At 41.8% G+C, this 19,587-nt stretch overlaps 1 protein-coding gene across 2 annotated transcripts in view; it reads left to right on the top strand.

Moving 5' to 3' along the window:
- LOC133000588 (constitutive coactivator of PPAR-gamma-like protein 1) overlaps window positions 1-19,587 on the top strand; it is a 40,503-nt gene that overhangs the window by 17,752 nt on the left and 3,164 nt on the right. Inside the window, exons 6-16 of one of the 2 annotated variants that reach the window (XM_061070536.1) lie at window positions 7,606-7,694; window positions 7,795-8,045; window positions 8,197-8,290; window positions 8,387-8,608; window positions 8,763-8,934; window positions 10,773-11,022; window positions 11,202-11,316; window positions 12,869-13,078; window positions 16,157-16,340; window positions 17,603-17,741; window positions 17,834-17,930. In XM_061070536.1, coding sequence (XP_060926519.1) covers window positions 7,606-7,694; window positions 7,795-8,045; window positions 8,197-8,290; window positions 8,387-8,608; window positions 8,763-8,934; window positions 10,773-11,022; window positions 11,202-11,316; window positions 12,869-13,078; window positions 16,157-16,340; window positions 17,603-17,741; window positions 17,834-17,930 — 1,823 coding nt within the window. Of the gene's footprint in view, window positions 1-7,605; window positions 7,695-7,794; window positions 8,046-8,196; window positions 8,291-8,386; window positions 8,609-8,762; window positions 8,935-10,772; window positions 11,023-11,201; window positions 11,317-12,868; window positions 13,079-16,156; window positions 16,356-17,602; window positions 17,742-17,833; window positions 17,931-19,587 lie in introns of both variants that reach the window. The other variant, XM_061070535.1, reaches the window with a different exon arrangement.

The raw sequence follows: 19,587 nt of genomic DNA, 5'->3' as shown, positions 1-19,587 counted from the left end.
ATTATTAAATGGGTTTCTTTCAACATTAAGCAATTATGTTGGTCTAACATAATTTTCTTAGGTTGGGTTAGTGTAATTTCTTTAAGTTGATCCAATTTAGTTAGTTGAAGTAGATCCAACTTGATTTGATAGAGTTGATCCAACTCATTTCAAATGATTACATTTAAACTATTAAAAGAAGTTAATCTAACCCAAAAAAATTAAGTTGGCCCAACATAATTGCTTAGAGCTAAAAGAAAGCCATTCAATCACATGGAAATACTTTCCATGATTTAATTAAGTAAATTCAAACCATAGCTTTTAAGTGCAAACAACTTGACTTGTAACAAAACCAAATTAAATGTTTAAAAGGCTGGAAACAAGACAAACTGTGGATGAGGCAATCGAATTGTATTACATCAAAAACACAAAGTTTACCTTTCAGGTGCTTGAAAAAAACATAAAAGTAGAGTTATTTTGTGAACAGTAACTAGTGGTTTTAAGAAATAGGGTACTGTCTTAGCCATCACATATCACAGGATTCCGTTAGAATTATCGTGGCCAAGGGAATGGTCACAGATAGAAAGTTTTTGAAAGATCTGATTCAACAAATTTCTAAATTGTTTTAAAATGATCGGGTAACCCCCGACACTATATGAGACGATCAAGGCTTACGATTGAGCTGTACCCCTGTCAATCAGGACAGACAATGTCACAGACCAGATTTTTCTGTCGATTGTTGGGAGGGGCCAGGGCATAAATTTGATATGAACCTTGCAGTTTGAGGCCAGCATTAGACTAACATTTCCCTTGAAACATTCCACATTCCACTTCAACACCAGTACAACATATTTACACACACATTTGGAATGTTAACAGTGAACAAGTACAACTTTACCTTGGTAAAATAACAAAACATTTCACAGTTTGACGTAAAAGCCAACAGTGGGCAACCTTAAACATTGTCAAAGAAAAAAAATTCAATCATGTATCTTGTGTCGTTTTTAACGGGAAAGCATTGTTTTGAGCGCTTGCGGAAAGTTTATTTCCGTCTAGATTCATAATGACCTTCTGCAGAGCTTCAAAGGTGTATTTTAGCTCTCTGGGGTAGCTCAGGTTTAGAGCATACACAAGCGCAAGCAACATTGCCACTGCAAAAGGCACATACCTTAACTCATGCAACACCGTTACACCCTCCAGAAGAATTCCGACATCCTCTGGGTTCTCACTGGGCCCTGCACCGTGGTGTCGAATGTTCTAGTCAAGGTGAAGGGAGCTTCTCTAGTTGAGGTGAAGGGAGCTGCTCTAGTCAAGGTGAAGGGAGCTGCTCTAGTCAAGGTGAAGGGAGCTTCTCTAGTTGAGGTGAAGGGAGCTGCTCTAGTCGAGGTGAAGGGAGCTGCTCTAGTCGAGGTGAAGGGAGCTGCTCTAGTCAAGGTGAAAGGAGCTGCTCTAGTCGAGGTGAAGGGAGCTGCTGTAGTTAAGGTGAAGGGAGCTTCTCTAGTTTAGGTGAAGGGAGCTGCTGTAGTCAAGGCGAAGGGAGCTGCTCTAGTCGAGGTGAAGGGAGCTGCTCTAGTCGAGGTGAAGGGAGCTGCTCTAGTTGAGGTGAAGGGAGCTGCTCTAGTCAAGGTGAAGGGAGCTTCTCTAGTTGAGGTGAAGGGAGCTGCTCTAGTCAAGGTGAAGGGAGCTGCTCTAGTCAAGGTGAAGGGAGCTGCTCTAGTTAAGGTGAAGGGAGCTGCTGTAGTCGAGGTGAAGGGAGCTTCTCTAGTTGAGGTGAAGGGAGCTGCTCTAGTCAAGGTGAAGGGAGCTGCTCTAGTCAAGGTGAAGGGAGCTTCTCTAGTTGAGGTGAAGGGAGCTGCTCTAGTCGAGGTGAAGGGAGCTGCTCTAGACAAGGTGAAGGGAGCTGCTCTAGTCAAGGTGAAAGGAGCTGCTCTAGTCGAGGTGAAGGGAGCTGCTGTAGTTAAGGTGAAGGGAGCTTCTCTAGTTTAGGTGAAGGGAGCTGCTGTAGTCAAGGCGAAGGGAGCTGCTCTAGTTGAGGTGAAGGGAGCTGCTCTAGTCGAGGTGAAGGGAGCTGCTCTAGTTGAGGTGAAGGGAGCTGCTCTAGTCAAGGTGAAGGGAGCTTCTCTAGTTGAGGTGAAGGGAGCTGCTCTAGTCAAGGTGAAGGGAGCTGCTCTAGTCAAGGTGAAGGGAGCTGCTCTAGTCAAGGTGAAGGGAGCTGCTCTAGTTAAGGTGAAGGGAGCTGCTGTAGTCGAGGTGAAGGGAGCTGCTGTAGTCGAGGTGAAGGGAGCTGCTCTAGTCAAGGTGAAAGGAGCTGCTCTAGTCGAGGTGAAGGGAGCTGCTGTAGTTAAGGTGAAGGGAGCTTCTCTAGTTTAGGTGAAGGGAGCTGCTGTAGTCAAGGCGAAGGGAGCTGCTCTAGTCGAGGCGAAGGGAGCTGCTCTAGTCGAGGTGAAGGGAGCTGCTCTAGTCGAGGTGAAGGGAGCTGCTCTAGTTGAGGTGAAGGGAGCTGCTCTAGTCAAGGTGAAGGGAGCTTCTCTAGTTGAGGTGAAGGGAACTGCTCTAGTCAAGGTGAAGGGAGCTGCTCTAGTCAAGGTGAAGGGAGCTGCTCTAGTTAAGGTGAAGGGAGCTGCTGTAGTCGAGGTGAAGGGAGCTGCTGTAGTCGAGGTGAAGGGAGCTGCAGATCCAGGTGATACACTCAAAAAAAGAATTCTTTGGATTTACTTAAAAAAATCATGGAAAGTATTTCCACATTATTAAATGGGTTTCTTTCAACATTAAGCAATTATGTTGGTCTAACATAATTTTCTTAGGTTGGGTTAGTGTAATTTCTTTAAGTTGATCCAATTTAGTTAGTTGAAGTAGATCCAACTTGATTTGATAGAGTTGATCCAACTCATTTCAAATGATTACATTTAAACTATTAAAAGAAGTTAATCTAACCCAAAAAAATTAAGTTGGCCCAACATAATTGCTTAGAGCTAAAAGAAAGCCATTCAATCACATGGAAATACTTTCCATGATTTAATTAAGTAAATTCAAACCATAGCTTTTAAGTGCAAACAACTTGACTTGTAACAAAACCAAATTAAATGTTTAAAAGGCTGGAAACAAGACAAACTGTGGATGAGGCAATCGAATTGTATTACATCAAAAACACAAAGTTTACCTTTCAGGTGCTTGAAAAAAACATAAAAGTAGAGTTATTTTGTGAACAGTAACTAGTGGTTTTAAGAAATAGGGTACTGTCTTAGCCATCACATATCACAGGATTCCGTTAGAATTATCGTGGCCAAGGGAATGGTCACAGATAGAAAGTTTTTGAAAGATCTGATTCAACAAATTTCTAAATTGTTTTAAAATGATCGGGTAACCCCCGACACTATATGAGACGATCAAGGCTTACGATTGAGCTGTACCCCTGTCAATCAGGACAGACAATGTCACAGACCAGATTTTTCTGTCGATTGTTGGGAGGGGCCAGGGCATAAATTTGATATGAACCTTGCAGTTTGAGGCCAGCATTAGACTAACATTTCCCTTGAAACATTCCACATTCCACTTCAACACCAGTACAACATATTTACACACACATTTGGAATGTTAACAGTGAACAAGTACAACTTTACCTTGGTAAAATAACAAAACATTTCACAGTTTGACGTAAAAGCCAACAGTGGGCAACCTTAAACATTGTCAAAGAAAAAAAATTCAATCATGTATCTTGTGTCGTTTTTAACGGGAAAGCATTGTTTTGAGCGCTTGCGGAAAGTTTATTTCCGTCTAGATTCATAATGACCTTCTGCAGAGCTTCAAAGGTGTATTTTAGCTCTCTGGGGTAGCTCAGGTTTAGAGCATACACAAGCGCAAGCAACATTGCCACTGCAAAAGGCACATACCTTAACTCATGCAACACCGTTACACCCTCCAGAAGAATTCCGACATCCTCTGGGTTCTCACTGGGCCCTGCACCGTGGTGTCGAATGACAAAGACTCCAAAGACCGTCTCTGCCATAGCCGCCAGACTGCTTTCATCATCGCTCTGCAATTAAGAACAAAATTAATTAAATAAGAGAAATAATGTTTCATTTATGTGCATTATATTCCATAACTTATAGCACGTGTCATTTTTACACTATTAATGTAAAACAGCTATGACCAACTATCTTTAAATAATCATGTTACATTCCAAATGTTTTTGGAGCTGATATTTTGAAAGTTTTAAGGGCAATGTGAATTCAAAGGAATATTAACCATGGTCATCCCCAGTGAAGATGAAGTTAAATCAACATACCAGGTACTCTTTCACCAGCATCTCTGGATCTTCATTCAAGTAGACGCAAAGACTTTTCAGTATGCATTCTCTTTTGACATCAATGCTGTCAGTCTAAGAATTCAGATTAGAGAGAATATGAGAAAAAAACATTAGGAAAACCATCTTGACCAACCAGCAGAGTTGTTTTCGAACACCTGATGCAAGATTCACAGGTCATCACAACATGAAAAGCCTTTAGAAGCTAGAGTAGATGTGTATGCAGTAATTATTATAAATATGAGTATATAACATGAGTCACTTTTCCATTATCATACCTGAGTCATGGGTACCATGATGCTTCTGATCCGTCTCCCTTGAACTCCACCTTTCTTGGAAAACACCTTGATTAGGTCTGCAGAGTGAGCATCCAGCTCAGAGAAGAACTTTGACTCTAAATGGATAGTTGTGATTCTCTTGAATTCCACACACACCTACAAATTGACAAAAAAAACAAAAAAAGTTTTAGTTTGGCTATTTTGATTTCAGTGGTACATGTTTGATTTAGCAGGTCAAACTGAAAACACGTGTTTATCAATATTAGTTTTCTCCATACAAATTGCACTGTCAGAGCCAGTGAATCCTTACCAGTTTATGAATAACATCAGAGTCTGAAAATAGGTGTCTCTATATAGCTCACACTGTAAAAAGTAAAAGGGGATGTTCCTTCACTCAGTCATTTACCTCATGCAGATGGAAGAGAGCCGACCACCTCGTTTTGAAATCAGCTATCATTGGTGCCTCCCGAACTACTTCTTGCCTCCTGTAAGAAAAGGTCTTGTCCATCATTTTCGCCACATTCTCCTCATTGTTTCTTTTCTTCACTTCTGAGAGGAGGGCCACTCTGAGTCCTTCTTGTGTCTCGGCTGTTTGCCCAGGCGGGTAGGCAGGGCAGTAATTCACTTCTGCTTTTTTTGGCCTCTTCACACCAAAGGCAGTCTGAAGTCTGAAGTCCCCTTCTACTCCACACTGCTGCTTTATTTGGTGTGCAAGGTCACTGATGGACTCTGGTATCCCGCCTGGAAGGATCAATCTCTGGGAATTATTCTCTCCCAGAATGATTCGGAGCTTCACTTGATCAGTCATTTCACCGAGGTCTGCAAATGAGGAAAGAGAAGATTAGGCTAAAATGCTTAAACAAAAATTGGTCAGAGCTTCAAAAAACAATGCTACAACAAAGCAATTTGACATTTATTATATAAAGATTAACATACCTTATGTGATAATATGTATTTTTAATGTCACCATTCTGAGAGGTCCAACAAAGTAATCGATCAAAGGGTAGTCATCAGCCAGTTCATCAAGCTCGATCAAAACTGTTTCTCTGGCTGGACCTGCACTCAGCTCAAAGGCTCTGAAATGTTCCCTGTACCATCCAAAAAGCCTTCTTACAATGAAACACAGTTTCTCCTGCAAAACACAAATAGATTTGCTACACAGCTTACAATTCCACATTTGCCCCACCCCCCTAAAACACACATTACATTTTTGACGATGGATCTGCAGTCTAAATGAATTACAAATGGACTAAGGTTTCTGCTGCTCTAGCTAACAAAAAAAACACAAGGCACTTTGGCAGATAAACTTATATAAAGAAACTTTATAATGGCCCCCTTAACCTGTATTCACAGACAGGTTGGACAACAGACCCAGGTGCAGTCAGATAGGACGCTCTTGTGGTTGGACAGCAGTCAAAGCACGCTTTGGCATTCACAAATTTCTGTAATAAATTTAGAGAGATTGATTAGTTAACATGAAGTTATTATTAAATAATTGGAAAAGCACATCCACACGCGCACATAAACACACACACACACACAGGCGAGAGCTAGATGCAGAGGTAGAAAAGGGTGAGTGTAAGGAGATGGGGAGAAATGGAAGCAGACTAAGGGAGGAAGAGAGAGACAGAAAGGCTAATGCAAAGCAGAACAAAATAAAAATACTTAAACATACTATATAGACATTTTATTTTACCAGGCAAGTAACTGTTCATGTATAGTTATTATAATTCTATCAGCAGGTTGAATAACACAGCAGGAGCTGGCAACAATGATCAATCTGATTCTCATTAAATCAGAGAAGAGCTGATGTTTAGTTTTGCTGACAACATTTTACAATGTCATATTCTCTGGTTAAACGTGTACAGGTGCATTAGTTAATTTTTTTTGCTAATGGATCATGGAGGCTGGAAATAAAAAACACGGGGAAACGGGACATTACACAGATGTAGACAAATTACAGTAAATAGAACACGATGTTGTTAGGATACGCAGCGTTTGTGGACGTCCCGTTTCACGTGTCTGCATGAATGAGTCACGTGCTACGCCATGCTCGACTCGTATTTACTTCAACTCGTTAACTAGTTACACTGTGCCCATGCGCTAACGTTACTCACTATTTCTGCCAGCGAGTCTTCCTTCGTGTTAAAGTCAGCCGAGTGAGGCCGTCATGGAGCTCGGCTCCCCTGAACCGGCGTTCAGACACGCCGCGTCTTCTCTGATGTACCCGCCGATTCATCACATATCCTGTTTCCTTCTCACACGATGTAACGTAAATCTTCAGTTCAATGCTTATATAAAAGTATTTGAGGAACTATTTCTAAAGCTATAGAAGCACAACTAGCAACACAAAACACTGTGTTAACTCACCATGTGCGACGGACGACTTGCTAAGTTTGATAAAAAGCCGCTAACACCGAGTAACAAATACACTGCTGCGTTCTAATAGCATGGGGAATGAACAGACTAACCGCTGATGAGATTTCTGAACAATATTTCGCTCGCATATGATTGGATGGAAATTGATTTTTCCTTACCTTCTCCGTGTGACTGATGAACACCACCGGCCACGGACCAGACTTCCGGTATCTTTCTTCTCGCGATGTCTCACCGAGATGTGTTCTCGCGACGATTGCAGTGATTCTCGCGCAGAAACTCGAACATATCAATTCGTATCAACGTGATTGAATCGTATTAAAGCGAAGTTGTTGAATATTAAGTAAATCCAACGCAATTTTATCACGTTCAACTGGCAAACATGAAATTATTTCGTTCAAAATACACTTTTAATTCAAGTAAAAAGGACAGCCAGCCAAAATCCTTTTTTTGAGTGTAATTATCTGTATCTTCCCCAGCACCAGGGATGTCTTTCACATTGTCACATAACCACTTAACTAATTAGTATATTAGTATATCTATACCACCTCCACACTTCCATGTTCCCACATACAAATACGGACATGAGCTGTGTGTTATCCGTGGCTCTGTGCAGCAGCTCCAGCCTTTATCAAGTCTATATACTGAAGCTTTGTGTGTCTTTTACAGTCACACCAAAACTCATGGGAGTGCCTGCTGCAGTGCCATCTCCCAAAATGCTCAACATTCCGCAGGTGCCGCTGCCTGTAAAACCTGGGGTAAGGCTTTCGAGGAGACTGACACACTAGTCAAAGCACTGCAGGTGGCTCGTCTTCAACAGACACCACATGTTCATGTTTCCCTCTCTGTCATCTTCAGGTCCAGCACTCGTACCCGGAGCCTCTGTTGGAGCGCAGTCTGGCTCTGGACACGTTGAACAAAGGCCTCCCAGAGCAGAACAGCTTCAGCCACATTCCTCCTGAAGGGAAGCACACACCACTGTATGAGAGGTCTTCTCCCATCACCCGGGGCCAGGCCGGGAGCCCCAACCACACAGAGGCTGCTTTCTTTAATGCCTCCTCTACTTCCTCCTCCTCGGAGAACGATGAGAGCTCAGGCTCAACTGCCAAGTGAGTTCAGCTCAAATCCGCTCTCTCTCTGTGTGACTGTCCTCTTTCCAGGAGAAGGTAGTGTGGCAAGGGATTTTCCCACCACCTGTCAGATGTTCAACAGTTCGTCTTTTAACTGCTACATGTCACATGTATGTTGTTTTATATTTAGTCATGTAAGCGACCATAAGGGAGGTTGGGAGAATGATGGACATCCTCCTCACTCTGAGAACACAAGAGACGGACAACTGGGAGACCAAACAAAGGTGAGTTGAACATCAGAAACACATTGAACCCCTGATAACACCAGGTAACTATCTCACTAGTTAACTATACATAAATTATGTCTCCTCTGTCCTCAGACTGACCTCTGTGTGACCTCTGCTGTGAGCCCCGGGTTGAAGGCTGCAGGTCTCCACAGCCTGAATGCCCAGATCCCCTCTCTGCTCTCCATGCCCACTAGGAACCACATGGATATAACCATCCCACCTCTCCCTGAAGTGACCCCCGAGGTTCTGAGGGTGGCCGAGCACAGACACAAGAAGGGCCTGATGTTCCCTTACATCTACCATGTTCTCACCAAGGTTAGGAGGTCTGGGCCATCAAGACTGGATGGACAGAAATTCACGTGTCTATTCAGATCTGATGCGACACCATATTTGTTTGTGGAGTCTGAAGTGTGTGGAGTCAGTCGTCTGTGTCATTGTGCAGCATTAAGGTAACTGTGTGTCTTTACAGGGGGAGATTAAGCTGTCTGTCACCATTGAAGATGAAGCCAACAAAGACCTGCCTACAGCAGTGCAGCTGTTTCGTCCTGTACGTCAATATGTTTACGGAGTGCTCTTCAGCCTGGCAGAGACCAGGAAGAAGGCAGAGAGACTCGCCATGAGGAATAATTGCCTCCCTGAATGTGAGTCCGACAGTGGCTCTTACCTTCTTGATTACAATATTCTGTAAAAAATGGAATCTGTTAGGTTGTAGATACAATTATAAATGGATAGAATGGCCATTCGTGCCCATCAATCCATACTCTGTACGTCAAGAAATCTTTCCACATTTAAAAAAAATCCAAGACCTTAATTTCAGTAATTTGTAGGAGCCCTTCTTCTTACCTAAATCTCAGCAAGCTTTGTGCACCTCCACACTGCCCTTCTTCCCCAGTTGCTCAGTTTGGCTGGACGACCAAGTCTAGGAATGGTCCTGGTTCCAAACTTCCTCCAAATTAATAAACACTGAGGCCATTGGGCTCAAATGCTCAAAACCTTAAGAAAATAGTTTGATATCCATAAACGATCGATGTCTCACCACAGTTTTATGACAGAGGATTACAGAATTGCTTGGAAGTAGTGGATTGGTATTATTTCTGAGATGTAGTTGGAATTGTGGAAACTTCTATACACAGAAACTATAGAAGCTATGTCCATTAAATTAATTTCGCCACAGATGGTCTCAAGTCAGATAACTCTTATGGGTAATTAAAGAAAATAAGATGCTCCTGACTAAAAGTGGAGGCAGAGAACAGCGGCTAAATACCTTTTAAAATGACAACCATATCCATTTTAAATCAAATCTACAACACAACAAAAGAGAGCTTGAAGTGAAGAGGTCTGAATTCTTTCTGAAGTCTCGGGGTACTGTTTACTGACATAGATTTAACTGCAGTCAGCTAATATCTGTCAGTTTACCTGTTCAGCCGATTTATCAGTCTAGCTCTCTCTGACGTGCAGCAGAGTCACTGATGAGCTCTCATTAGGGTTGCAAAGGGGCGGAAAGTTTCTGGTAAATTTCCGGAAAGTTTCCATGGGAAGTTTAGCTCGGGAATTTTTGGAATTTTGAAAAAAAAAAAAAATAAGCAAATTAAACGCTGTGCAATAAAAACATCATTCAAAACTGTATTTTAGAGATGTATGGAATGCAGCACACGATGAACGTTGAATTTCAACCCTCCACTGTGCATTCTTCCATCACATGGACAGATAACTCCCAGCATCCTTCACTCTACAGCAGGGCTACTGAGGCCTGCTGTATTGTGCAGGACTAGTCAGGTAAGTTTCGATGATATTACTGGGGAAAACATATAAGCATGCTGATTGAGGATTGTTCATCTGTTCATCTAGCCTATTTCCATACATTTATCCACCAATTGTAAAATATGTTTACAGACTATTCCAATTGTTTGGCTAACTATTTATATCTCTGGCTTTGCATTAGTGCTTTTTTTACAAACTTTTTTCTCATCTTATTCTACAGAACAATGCCACGTGCACTATCTCATGTGTGGAGACATTTCACCCCAGCCAATGTAGAAGGAAAGGCTGTGTACATTTGCAAATACTGTGCAAAGATCTATGTTAAGAATGACACAACGATGCAGAAGCATATAGTCAAGTGCCCAAAGTTTCCTCAGGGCACAAATCAGTCTACGACAAAACAAAATGTTTATATTTATGTCTGTATATGACAAGGTAAATACAGTTAGTATAAATTACCCACAACATTTCCCGTTTATTCCCGTTAATTCCTGTTTATTCCCGTTAATTCCCGTATATTCCCGTTAATTCCCGTATATTCCCGTTAATTCCCGCTAATTCCCATGGAAAGTTTCCAACTTTGAATATTCCCGGATTTTGCAACCCTAGCTCTCATCTATCTGTCTGAGGATAGATAGACTGATTTGTATTTATTTTAGTCAATTGTAACCGTGAATACGACACTGATATCTTTAAATCCCTTTGTTTCCTCCCTCAGATACACATGTGTTGGTCAAAGAGTGGGCTGCCTACAAAGGCAAGTCTCCCCACACTCCAGAGCTGGTGGAGGCACTGCCCTTCAGGGAGTGGACCTGTCCCAACCTGAAGAAGCTGTGGTTGGGGAAGGCCGTGGAGGACAAGAACCGCAGGATGAGGGCGTTCCTGGCCTGCTTCCGCTCCGACACTCCAGCTATGCTAAACCCTGCCAACATCCCCACACCCCTCTTGGTGCTCTGTTGTGTGCTACGGTTAGTAGGCTGCTAATATCCAGAACCAGGTGTAGTTTTACATACAGATACAGTATGTCGATTTCACTGTCGATGTAAGGAGGGAGACCAGTGTGAAGGAGAGTGAGGATTTATTGAGACGGTGCTGATCAGTTCCTGTTATTTTTGTAACACTGTGAACCTTCTGTGTTTTGCTTTAGGTTTATGTTACATTGGCCAGGAGTAAGAATTTTGCGTCGTAACGAACTTGACGCTTTCCTAGCTCAAGCACTTTCTCCTAAACTTTATGAGCCTGACCAGCTGCAGGAACTGAAGGTGATTTTGTAGTGTTCATGATATGGGGAGTGTCTGAGAAACACGCACACATCATGAATGGCTGGTTGTCAATCCCTCCCGAGCGTTGCATGTAGGGTTGCAAAAGGGCGGAAAGTTTCCGGTAAATTTTCGGAAACTTTCCGGAAACTTTCCGGAAACTTTCCACGGGAATATTAAGCTCGGGAATTTGGGGAATTTTGAAAAAAAAACAACTATGCAAATTAAACGCTGAGCAATAAAAACATCATTCAAAACTTTATTTTAAAGATGTATGGAATGCAGCACACGCTGCACGTTGAGTTTCAACCCTCCACTGTGCATTCTTCCATCACATGCACAGATAATTCCCAGCATCCTTCACACTACAGCAGGGCTATTGAGGCCTGCTGTAGTGTGCAGGACTAGTCAGGGAAGTTTCGATGATATTACTCGGGAAAATATATTAGCATGCTGATTGAGGATTTTTCATCTGTTCATCCAGCCTATTTCAATTAATTTATCCATAAATTGTAAAATATGTTTACAGACTATTCCAATTGTTTGGCTAACTATTTATATCTCTGGCATTGCATCAGTGTTTTTTTACAAACTTTTTTCTCATCTTATTCTACAGAACAATGCCACGTGCACTATCTCATGTGTGGAGACATTTCACCCCATCCAATGTAGAAGGAAAGGCTGTGTACGTTTGCAAATACTGTGCAAAGACCTATGTTAAGAATGACACAAAGATGCAGAAGCGTATAGTCAAGTGCCCAAAGTTTCCTCATGGCTCAAATCAGCCTATGACACAACAAAATGTTTATATTTATGTCTGTATATGACAAGGTAAATACAGTTAGTATAAATTACACACAACATTTCCAGTTTATTCCCGTTAATTCCCGTATATTCCCGTTAATTCCCGTTAATTCCCATGGAAAGTTTCCAACTTTGAATATTCCCGGAATTTTGCAACCCTAGTTGCATGTACTCTCCTGCTCAGAGAGCCGGGGACTGACGAGTGAATTGGTTGGTGGCTCCTGTTGGACTTCATGTTGTATGTGTTTCTCTCATACTCCTCATATTCTGCAGACAAAGCAACATGCTTGTGTGAAACCCTGTTTGGTGACAAGCATGTTGTTCCGTAGCTTTGCTCTGAGACATGTATTTGTAGAGCTTTTGAGGCGTGCTCATGTCCCGGGTGGATGGTTTATCAACTCCATGCCTCACACAGAGTTGTAAAGAAGTGTGAGCTCTATTTCCATTCGGCCTTTGTTAGTGTAAACCATCCACACCCGCTGTGTGCTTGTGTTCTGTCTGTGTGTAGCTCTTGTCAGAACATGTAGGTTGTGTCTGCTGGCTTTCTGTGTTGGCTGGATCTGGTCGTCCAAATGATGTGTTTTTTGCAGCTCGGAGTGAATGGGCTGCTTACGCTTGCTCTGTGCTTTGCTTCGCTGTTGATTAATCTGAATGTGCTGGGTGTTGTGGGGTCAAATAGAGGGACATACTCTCTTTTCTTTGCATTTCAGCAAAAGTTTTAAAATGTGTTGGTTTTCTCCCCCCCCCACAGATCGACCACCTGGACCCTCGAGGAGTCCAGCTGGCCGCTCTGTTCTTGAGCGGCGTGGAAATGGCTCTGTTTGCCAACGACGCGTGCGGACAGCCCATTCCCTGGGAGCACTGCTGTCCGTGGATGTACTTTGACGGCAAACTGCTGCAGAGTAAACTCATCAGGGCCAACAGGGAGAAGGCCCAGCTCATTGACCTCTGTGATGGTCAGGTAGCTTGTTCACACTACCCACCAGTCAGCAAAACATGCTTCCACTTCAGGCCTCGGTGTGATTCACTTTAGCTGAACAACATCTAAATGCAAAATCATGTTCTGAATGGACATGGGTTAGTAAGCCTTCCATCATAGTGTGGGTTTTTTCCCATCTTTAATCAAGAGCATGGTCTTTCAGTGTGAGAGCAGGGTTTCACTGATTTCATGTTCAGATTTTGTAATGCTTTCACTCCATACCCTACACTCTAGGCTAGGCAATATGACATCAAATCAATATCACGATTATTTCAAACATTTACCTTGAATACGATTAATGGATGCCTATATTTTTCCTCTTTTCTAATGAATCACATGCAGAACAGATTTGTATGTAGCTATAGGCTCCAAATGTATCTACAATTAAAATGCTTATTCCTCTTAATATGCATTACCATGATGAGCTGCCAGATGTGATGGTGATCACTGTATTACTTATATAACATTGAAACTTAGCAGGGTTCACTGGACTACTCAGACGCTGTGGTGGTTGTGAGGTTGTAGAGGTTGTGTTGGTGGAGGAGTTTGGGCTCAGTGCATTGTGTACATCTGACTGACTTACTGTAGTGAGTCGGGTCCTGTCTGGATCCGTGTCACTACCCAAACACTTTAGGGGCTGATTACCTTTGAAAGACTCACTGTGGATGGACTTGAAAACACTTTTAACACTATTAAAACGATAAGGCTACAAACATCCCATAATGGACTGTAGTTAGACTGGTACTCTCTCCATTTAAAAAGACTATATAAGATTCAAGATTTTTATTGTCAAATGCACAGAGATAACATGAAGCAGTCACTGTCGATGAAATACTTGGGTCACAGGCTCTCTTTAAGCAATGCTCAGTAATTTCAACCCCAAAAAATAAAATAAAAATAGAAATAGAATAAAAAAGAATAACAATAAAATAGAATATCAAAAATTTAAAATAGAAAATAAAATATATATATCTAAATATATATCTTTACAGATGAAGAGAAAAATAGAGCAACAATAGTTCAATTTGTGCAGTAGTGCAAATATTCAAATATGCTTATGACGGTGCTGGTGCAAATATGTTATAAGTATTCCAGGGTGCTGGTTTGGTGGAGTTATTGCAGTTCAGAGGAGTTTAAAAGTCTTATGGCCTGGGGTATGAAACGAATGACCACAAATTATGCTGTCTAGATATTTGAACTTAAGAAGTTAGAACAATTAAATTGTCTTGTACTAAAGCAAACACAGTTTCCTTTCTCAGAGCGGTGGAGAACTCTGTAGTTGTGGTTAACGTTCAGTCAGTTAAGATGCTGCAGTTCAGTAAAATAGTGGATCAGTGACAAGCTGATCAAAAAAATGCTGGAACGTGTTCTTGTCCACCAACTTCAATGGAAGCGCCGCAGCTTGAGCTAATGTAGCAGTCTGTTAAATAACGCTCTGATATTGATCAGAGTCTGAAGCTATGATGTCATAGCTTCAGATGTGAGAGGCTGATAACTGCACTCACTTAACTGGGAAGAATTTTTATGATTTGAATCAATATTAGAAAAGTGAATTACATCAAAGCAAGTAAGCACAAGTGCTATTCAGAAATAAAAGACCACAGACAACTGTGCTGGCTTTTCTTTTTCCGAATGGGTGAAAACATGTGCTTAAAGCTGCACTACGTCAAATATTTAAGTGAATGTACTTGTGCTCTGTATTAAAGTTGATGATGCATCAACACTGTAGACCTCTCAAAACGAGTGTAGCATTAAACAAGAGCGACCCACTGAACTGTGATGAAAGTAGAGGTGATGGCAGCACGCCGCCGGGCAGCACGAGGCAGATGCTCCTGACGACCTCCGCTCTGCTGTCGTCTAGCAAGACCGACACGAGCACGTCACTGCTGAGCAACAACCAAGACGCCAACTTGGACTTTCTCTGACTGTGGGGTTGGCAAGATTAAGATCCCATCAGACTAGAATGTGACTTTTTAAGTGCAGTAAAGGAGCGTGGTGTGGAGCAGCTGAACTGACACTACATATGCAGGGTTTGAGTGTAATGACGAAAACAATGATAATGAGTGTTTCTAAAAACAAACTATGTATACTGTATAGTTAACAAATACCATGGAGTGATGAAGCAATTCATATACAGATGACACCACCACCCCCTAGGAGTTGAAACATTCGTTAGAAGCCCCAACTTTATCCCCTTATTGCCTGAATTAATTTCCAATATATCAAAAAAATATTATTTGTGTTTTTGGCTGTCAAACAGATGCTAAATTAAGTGGAGATTGTTGATTTCAATATAGCATATACAATAGATATAAAATTTAGGTATGAGGCGACATTAGCGACATTAGGCATAATGGGGCATAACCGTAATTTAACAGATTATCCAGTCTCTGGTATGTAGATTATTATACTGATGCTGCTTTTGCTTGAAATTTGGCATTAGTGGGATAAAAAGACCGGAATGGGGTTTGAGGCAAATTCGCGACATTCGTCTACAAGGGGTTAAAGGTCCAGTGTGTAAGATTTAGGTGAAAGGGAGCTGTTGTTTTCACTAGTGTCTAATCATCTAAATTGTACACATTTTTGTTTTCTTTAACCTAGACTACACCCTTTTTATTGAGAAACTTTATATATGCACAAGAGCGGTCCTCTCTATGGAAACCCCCCGTGTTTCTTACAGTAGTCCAAAGTGGACAAACCAAACACTGTTTGAGTTTTTATTGTAACTAAATGGTTTTCACAGGTTCTCTTTCATGTATGGAAGGGGAGGGTGAGGGGGGGGGGGGGATTCCGCTGCAGCATGCAGCTTCACCACTAGATGTCACAACATTTTACACATTGAACCTTTAAGACGAAGCTGACAATCCTCGAGACTCAGGAACACACCTAATAAATTCAAGCCTCTACAGGTCCTCTTCGAATGAAAGACTGCACCCATTTGTTCTTATTCTCAGTATTTAGTTGTTTTTTTTTAAAGGATACAGGTGATGATGTAACAGTTGGTTGAACGGGAGGCAGGTTGTTTTGCGGTGGTTGTGATTCGTTTTCTTCTTTCTTCAGTCTGAGCTGGTTTCCAAGGTGGAGAGGATGCGTCAGAGTATCTTGGAAGGTCTCAGCTTCACTCGTCCTCCTCACCCTCCCGTCTTCCCCCCGCCGCCGCCTCCAAATCCTCACGGGATGCCTTTCTACGCCCACAGCGGTTCCTTCTACCCCCCACCCACTGTGATGCCTCCTCAGGGAAGAGGTAGGGGGATGCCTGGTGAGTACAGCCACAAACAGTAAGATGCCATGGAGTTTGGATTCGGTCCTAAGAGTGTTGATTAGGGACGGAAATCGGCAGGGACCTCCCGATACGATACTATCACGATACTTAGGTGGCGATATGATATGTATTGCGATTCTGTGGGTATTGCGATTCTGTAAGTATTGCGATTCGATATTACGATTTCCTGGGATTTCTTTTGGTTATTTTTTTTTTTAAATACTGGACCATGGAAAACAGTTGAATCATACCTTCAAATACAACACAGTCAAATTCACTTAGAGCTTTACAAGTTTTATTTCAAATATTAACATTAACTTAATGACTGCCTGGCAGCCAATAGAGAAAATAAATAAGAATGTGCCCTACTATTATAGCCCCAGTCAACTGCACACAAACTGACAGATTAAGAAATGTATGCCACTTAGGCTACTTTTAAACAATAAATAAAAGGTAAATTAAATTGAATGAATAAAAGTTTACTTAAAATATAAACTTTGAAATAAACAAAAAGTAGGCTATTGTGTTTGCATGTAGCCGATGCAAAGCTAGTGCTTGGGTATGTTTAGATTCTTGTGCAAAAACAAGAGCTGGTCAACATGCTCTGGGGTGATGTTGCTCTCCCAATATATCCCCCCCAGTAAAAACCAATAAATATGTTTTTAAAAAAATTTAAAAAAAATATCAAAATATAAAAATCGATTTGGGAGGCAGCATATCGATTTAAAATCGTCATTCACAAGAATCGCGATTTGTAACTGAATCGATTTTTCCCCCCATCCCTAGTGTTGATCCTGAAGTTATTTCATGTATCAGTAATTTTCAGTAAATTAAGATTTAAAGTAAATCATAGAATATTCCCCCTTAAACCCAACTTTGCTTGTCACTAGCCATTTTCAGGCATGACCTCCGAGTCTGCCTTTCACAGATGCACAACACAGCAGGAGGTTCTCTGCACAGACACGTTCACAACAGCAACAAATCCTCCGCAGTATTCAGGCAGGAGGAGCAGCCGGGTGCAGCAGACAGAGGCAGGAAGCAAGATTTAACTCTGCTGCAGAGATGATGTGATTTTGTTTACAACACCCAGACACCATCGTCTGCTCTTATCAGCACAAACTCTTGACATCTTTGTTTGTGTCTTCTATGTGTATGATGACACTGCTTTTTCACAAGGAAATATTTGTTTTTAAATGTTTGCATCTGTCTGCTATTCAGTAACTTGATTTTCCTTTTCTAATCAGGCCTTCAAGGAATCTCATCTCAGGGTGGGAAGCTGGAGATCGCTGGTACTGTTGTGGGTCAGTGGGCCGGAAGTCGACGTGGCAGAGGAAGAGGAGGCTTCCCTATTCAGGTGGTGTCTGTTGGGGGAGCAAACAGAGGGTAAGAGCGGAAGGAAGTTAAGATGCCTCATGTATTTTTACAAATTTTCATTAATTGTAAACTACGTCGATTCTTTCATCTGTCTTTTGTAGTCGCCTGCGAGGTGTGATTTCCACACCTGTCATAAGGGCATTTGGTCGAGGAGGCAGGTACCACACTCAAGCCTTACAGAGTCATGGAGCGTACCTGGTAAGTCAGTGATGTATCATTATTCACACACACACACACACACACACACACACACACACACACACACACACACACACACAAGAGTACAGCTGTTTTCAGACATGCACTGACCTCCGGATAATCTCTGGACATTCTCTGGTGGGGCTGTATGTGAGAACACAAATGTCGGAGTGAGAGCCTCTGGACCATAGACATATATAAAGACTAGATGTCTCGTTCGACGGAGCCGGACGTCACCACATGGCGGCCATCTTGCTAGGGGGCAGCTCGCTCACCCATAACATTGTGTCGGTAGTGGTAAATAACCATAACTTGCTCAATTTTTAAACAGTCTGGTTTGTTATAAACATCAGAGATGTAGATATGACACTGCATACTTATGAATAATTATGTTATTTTCTAAAAAAAATTAATAATTTATGCAGTGTCATAACTACATCTCTGATGTTTATAACAAACCAAACCGTTTCAAAATCGGTTGAAAATTGAGTAAGTTATGGTTATTTACCACTACCAACACAATGTTATGGGTGAGCGAGCTGCCCCCTAGCAAGATGGCCGCCATGTGGTGACGTCCGGCTCCGTTGGCCGGCAACGCAGAAGAGACATCTAGTCTTTATATATGTCTATGCTCTGGACTCTCTCCTGAATTTCTCTGGCTGGCCCCCTAGTATAAACTCCAAAGAATCACTGAATGGGCTTATGTGTGAACACAGCAGAGCAGTTTTCAGACATGAACTCCGGGTAAAATCCGGAGAATTTGCTACGGAGTTTACCCAGAGTCTCCTTTTCACACATGCAAACCACAGCAGGAGGTTTTCTGCACAGACGCATTCACAGCAGCAACAAATCCTCAGTGTTATTCAGGCGAGAGTTGGAGCCGCCGGGTGCAGCAAACAGAGGCAGGAAGTGACCATTCACTCTGCTGCTGCGATAACGTGAATCTGTTTTTTATAGCGCCCCAACACCGTCGTCATCTCTTACCACCACAAACTCTCTTGACATCTTCGTCTGTGTCTTCTGTGTGTGTCGCCACTTTTTCACAGTCCTTCCACTGCAGCTCATAAAGGAAGCTCAAAGTGACACTTAATTTTATAGTAAAATGACTAAAGAGCTCTTTGGATTGTGTTGCCTATTACTCATATTGAACTTGCAAGACCTCCTTTGATATCGAAGTCAGAGCAACTGTCGTTACCTTGACATTAAAACTAACAGGGTCAAAGTACGTGACTGAAAATATATATTTTAACGTGTGAAATTGATATTCATAACTGCATGGATGAACAAGAATGGTATTCAGTATAGCTCATACCTCTGCCAAGGCCCTTAAATTCAATCAAGCTGCACCTAATTGGACACATTCAATGATATCATTCCTTTAAATATACCAATTACTCTTTTGTATATATTCTTTCTGTTTGAAATTGTTAAAAATGTAAAATGTCCTTTTCTGAAATTTTAAAGTAAGTGAATAAAAGTCCTACATCTGCTCCTTTGTCTGGATCAGCCTGAATTGAATCGGTTCTTTCTCTGCCAATGTCCCATCTTTCCACCAAGTTTCATGGAAATCCCTTTTGTAGTTTTGTAACCAACCAGCAAACAAACTAACAGGGGGAAAAAATAAAACCTCCTAGTTGAAATAAATGTCAATGTCTGG

This window comes from Limanda limanda, chromosome 4 (genome assembly GCF_963576545.1).
Source record: "Limanda limanda chromosome 4, fLimLim1.1, whole genome shotgun sequence".
Classification (NCBI taxonomy): Eukaryota; Metazoa; Chordata; class Actinopteri; order Pleuronectiformes; family Pleuronectidae; genus Limanda; species Limanda limanda.
Note: the sequence above shows the minus strand (reverse complement) of the source record. Positions and strands in the feature narration are given on the sequence as shown.